At 41.8% G+C, this 5,299-nt stretch overlaps 1 protein-coding gene across 1 annotated transcript in view; it reads left to right on the top strand.

The window, feature by feature from the left end:
• Nucleotides 1–4: 4 nt before the first annotated feature.
• The window catches only part of TMEM245 (transmembrane protein 245), a gene marked incomplete at its 5' end in the record, with an annotated part of 89,108 nt that continues 83,813 nt past the window's right edge, over nucleotides 5–5,299 (top strand). Inside the window, one exon of the mRNA XM_015599627.1 lies at nucleotides 5–502. Within this exon, the coding sequence (XP_015455113.1) occupies nucleotides 5–502 (498 nt within the window). The remainder of the gene's footprint in view (nucleotides 503–5,299) is intronic.

Raw genomic sequence — 5,299 nt, 5'->3', positions numbered from 1 at the left:
GGGCGGCAGCGGTGGCGGCTGCGGGGAGACCCCGCGGACGGCCGCGTTGGCGCTGCGCTTCGACAAGCCCATCAAGCAGGCCTTCTACAACACGGGGGCCGTGCTGTTCGTGTGCCTGTGCTGCGGGGCTGCAGTGCTCGTCTACTTCATCCTGGAGGCCTTCCTGCGGCCGCTGCTGTGGGCCGTGCTGTGTGGCACCTTCCTGCACCCCTTTAAGAGCTCTCTGACGCGCCTGGGCCGCCACTGGCTGCAGCGCCTGCACCGCGCGCACACGCCCATCGTGCTGGCCGCGCTGCTGCTGCCGCTCTGCTTCGCAGACTACGGCGTCGAGGCCCTGGGAGAGCAGGCGCTGCGCCGCCGCCGTTTGCTGGTGCTGCTGGGCGCCGGGGGCCCGCTACTCTACGGCCTCTATAGCCTTGGCAGCTACCTGGGCGTGCAGGTGCTGCTGGCGCACGCAGGCGCGCTCATCTGCCGCGGGCTGGACTACTTCAGCAGCCTGTGGGTGAGTGAGCCTGGGCCCGGTCCCTCCGTGGTTCCGGCGGGCACACAGTAGTCTCTACAGCCCCAGTGCACCGGGGTGCGATCCTGCAGCCCCTTCTCGCTGTGCAAGGGAGACCAGAGGTCCACACATGTGCGGCAATGTCAGTTTCCGCCTTCCTTCCTATGCACCTGAGGAGCTTGATACGCTTCCTTCCAAAGAGAAGGAGGGTGTGTTTGAAACAGTTTGCCTGTCCATCGCCCCATCCTAATAGACCCTCTTAGGGGAACCCTGTTAGGAGTTGCTGTTCCGCTTGCAGGTAGGGACTCCAGAGCATCGGTAGGTGGAGTTGGATTTACTCCTGGTCATGGGGATGGGCGGGGCTTCAGCCGTCTTCAGTTCAGCTCACGTGGGACCTTTCTGGATGTCAGAGCTAGACACAACTTAGGTTGTGCAAGGACTGCTGTACCACAGCACGCCTCCTCTGACTGGATTACTTAAGCAGACTGGATTAAAGATTGTGATTTTTGGATCACCCTGGGCATATTCATAGAACATTACAATGCTTTAGAATTGGAAGGGATTTCAAAAATAATCTCGTGACACCTTTCCTAATTCAGATCAGATTATAGACCAGTTAATTATCCAGCTATTTAACTGGGGACTGTTAAAAACAAGTGGATATTTAATGCATAAGAAAGCTAATTTGTCAATAAACAGAACCATTTGAAAATAATTTTATTCACTTCTGTCAGTGTTAAATGCACCTCGACGTCAAGTTGCAGAATAGTTCTTATTTGTCCGGCAGAGTTTTGACTTGCTGAAGGTTATTGGTAAAGTGATAATTGATCCCAGAGCTCTTCTCTTGATACTGCCTCTCAGGTCAAGTTAAAAGTTAATTGATATTGCTGTTACATATTAGGCTTTATAAGGGATTTAAAAAGGAGTCAGGTGTAGGCTCTGACTTGGAGGTGCATATAACATAGATAAATTCATTACCCACCAATTATGGGCCAGCAACTTATTGCAGGGTAATAGAGAGGACCTCATCTGAATTTTGTGATGCTGCTGGTGTGCAACTGCTAAGTGATCAGACAGAAGCCTTCACTTCCAAGAGGGCCATTTCCGTGGTGATGGGGAGGAGGGATGTAGAACAACCCTCTTTCACCTCCTGGAGTTTGCTGGATTGTGTGTGGAAGTGATTCTAGAATTAATTTACTCTCTATTGCCTGCCACTCTTCAGGACAGGTTTCTGATGTCCAGAGAATGTGATTGTCCCAAAGTCATTCAAATTATGATCCATGGTTCACATTTATGGAGTTCCAGTTCAGTATTCTTTCTCTTTTACCTTTTTTTTTTTTCATAATTCAGTTAAGTTCATTGAATGCTTCATATAAAAGACAATACTATATGCTGTTAAAAAATGTAAAGACTACTATGACATGTTGCTGTCCTCAAGAAATTCAGTCTTGTTAGAGTCACACATTTGTAGATTCTAACTTTTTTGACTCGTTATTACAATTTACTGTAAATTACTGTAGCCATGACCAAGTAACATATCCACTAAACTGTAGGAAATTAGAAAAGAAAGGTCTAACATAGATAAATAGGGTATTTTCATACTAGAGTAGGAAATTGAATACATGAGTAAATTGTCATGATTAGTGGAAAATGAAGCATTTCTGGAATTGAATACTTGTAAAGAAGTGCCCACAGCTCAGTGTATGTAGTTTTGATTATCTTTTTGCTAAAGACAAACCCCATCTTTGAATTTTACTTAAATACCTCTGTACAGTTTGTGGATGAGCAGAAGAGAAGGGCCAAGATCCGTTAGGCTAGAGTGTGGAGGAAGGGCAAGCTGATAAAATGATTTTAAAATGACTTGAAACCCAGCTATTTGGCTGAAGTGGTGGGAGCAGGGGAGAAGAGGAGGGGGTAAAAACTCTATTATAAATGAGACAGGATGAGTTAATTAGAAATGAGTGTGCAGTGGTAGAGGGGCTAAATTGAGAGTAGAGCCTGGAGGCTGATCTGAGTTCGAGAGAAACAGGCTTGCACTCTTGTTTTCTTGAAGCAGTATAGGGGTGGGTGGGTAGAGGTAAGGTGTACCTGAGAACAGAGACAAGGAGTCCTTAGCTCTCTCCCAGAAGTGCTGATTAAGGCCTGACATGAGGTAAAAGTAGGTCAGGTGACTGGGCAGGGAGCCCACTCGTATCTATTCTGTCTCATAGTTCACAGCTGGTTTGGTTTTGCAAAGCCAAGCAGGGCTGCCTGGTATAGGAAAAGTTTTTATGCTTTCCGGACAACTTGTAAATTCGAGCCTGCTGCTGAAGAGAGGTATAGATAGAGAGGCAAAGAGAAAAGTTACATTTAAGCAAATCTACATTTTGGAGAGCTGACAATTCATACATTTAAGATAAAATTTTTGAGAGGTATGAACCAGGCACTAGATTAGATACTTTCATGTGTGTTATTTCATTCTCAATCATGTGAAGTAGGAGGGAGAGATTTCACAGTTGACAAGATCGATTAGAAGTTGATCTGTTCTATTGGTAAATGGTATTCAACAGACCTATCTACAATCGAAGCCCCTTTGTCATTCTTTATAAAAAATATAAACTGCTATGACATACATCATACTGAACTCTGTCGGTAACTTGCTTCAATAAGGATTTAAAAGTTTCCCCCCAATACGTTATGTTTAAATGTTTTATCTTTTTTTTTTTTTTCACTATGAATTGTTTTTAGTAATTAGGGAAAAAATGCAAGAATATCAGGGTTGGACTAACCACACATGTTCTCCCAAAGACCCCTGAGTCATCTAGAAACCGTAGTCATCTCCTTTCTCGTTTTTATCCTTGTATCTGAATTTCCAAGTATGGTTCAGTTTTCCTGTGTAGTGCCCCTATTTTCCTTCGTTACCAGTTTATCCTTCCAGTTCAGCTCCTCTTCATCTCACTTTTGGGTTAATTCAGCCTCCTAGCTCTTTTCCTTGACTTCAGTCTCCTAATACTCGTCCTGCTTACAAATGAAAGACTAATCATTATGGTATGAGTAATTCTTTTTAAACAGTTTCAAATATGTTAGAATGTTGTACCGACTTAGTGATTTCTAAACACTTAAAAATTATTGGTTGCCCCAAGTTCACATGTGACTCAGTCCTGAGAGTCCTTGGCATCTCCCCACAGTGTAGAGGTGTCAAGATAAATCTGAAAAGCTAATGGCCTCCCCCGCGCCACCATTTTTCTTTGCTAGGAGTATTTTAGTTTCCTCTCTCCATTAGTTCAGACTTGTTAGAAAAATCCGAAGACCTGTTAACGGTTTTCGCAATAGTAATAGGTTTGTGTTCTCCAGGGTCTCTGTTCCCATCGTTTCCATTTTACTTTATAAAGAAGCGTGAGGTAGGAAGAATAGTGGTTGAAAGATGAGAAGAGTGTAAATTCTAAACTGAGTTCTGTCGGTAACTTGCTTTGTGACCTTGAACAGACCAGGGCTCTTCTCTGGGATACTACTCAACACCAGTTGTGTGAAGTGTGAGATTAGCGTGGACAATTTGTAAGGTTCCTTGATGTTCAATTTTGCACATCAAATGAGTTTGGTAGTACTGCTGGTGAGGCTCTTAGGAGGTGTACACGAGCCATCCAGGCCTCCTCCATTCCACTTCTGAACTCTTTTCGGGATGTGTTTTGACTTGCCTGGCAACAGTAAGGAGGAGGATTTCCAGTGCTTACGTTCTTTCTCAGTTAAAGATTTTGATTAAAAAAATTTCTTGACTCTTAAGTTCCGATACCACAAAGAGAAGAGTTTTCAAAATAGCATTAAGCTGACTTGGAGAAGAATGAAGTACCCGAAGCACTAGCTGATTGGGCTATGATTAGGGCTGTGGCTTCATAACTTGGGAAGACATCTGTTGATTTATACTCGTAAAAGACTTGGGAAGTTGTTTTGCAAAAACAAGCTAGCCAGGTTGTTTTTTCAGTTAATGCCCAGATGATAGTAAATAAAACAATGACATAGTCGAAAAGGCAAAATCTACTTACATTTTATATATTTAATATTTTTTAAATCAGAAAACTACATACGGTTAAGTCAAATGAAAGGAAAATGTGATTATTAGCTTGTGGTGCTAAATAAATACTAAAGACTGCAAGTTTTTCTGCAGAGTTCTATATATCTAGCAGACATTATGCAGTCTTATATAGTACTTTAACATGAGTATTGAATGTCTATTTTGAAACACATTGTTTTGAAGAACATAAATTTGGGAAAGTATGCCCTCTTATGTATAAACTGTTGCTCATTGATTTATACGGGGAAGAAAATTCATACTTGAGCAGGTTAACTCAAGCTAAGCATAGAGAGAGAAAGAGAAAAAACTCTTAAAGGTACACTTTTAGGAATTCATACTAGAAATTATGTATGAAATTTGAATGTGCAAATCCTTATTTTCAGTTTGTTATCTTAAAAAATATTTAGTGATTTAAAAAAATGACTCAAGTAAAACATGCTTGTTATATAAAAACAATTTAAGCAGCATAGACGCGTATTTGGTAAAAGTGAGTCCTTGTCTCTGCGACCATTCCACTGTACAGAGGTTACTGTTACTGATGAATAGTTGTCTTCTATGCCTGTGTGGACATAGAAAGTATAGGATTTTTGTTTTTAAAACAAAAATAGGAAACCATATATATAACTCAGCATCTTGCTCTTTATTATCATTGTATTTTGGACATCTTTCCTTGTTAACACTTACAGATATACTTCTTTCTTTTTAATAGTACTATAGTATAAAAAGTTGTTTTTTCTAGATGCCTTTTAGAA

The sequence above is a fragment of the Pteropus alecto genome, unplaced genomic scaffold (assembly GCF_000325575.1).
Source record: "Pteropus alecto unplaced genomic scaffold, ASM32557v1 scaffold111, whole genome shotgun sequence".
NCBI classification, from domain to species: Eukaryota; Metazoa; Chordata; class Mammalia; order Chiroptera; family Pteropodidae; genus Pteropus; species Pteropus alecto.
The sequence above is the reverse complement of the archived record's forward strand: the minus strand, read 5'-3'. Positions and strand labels throughout refer to the sequence as shown.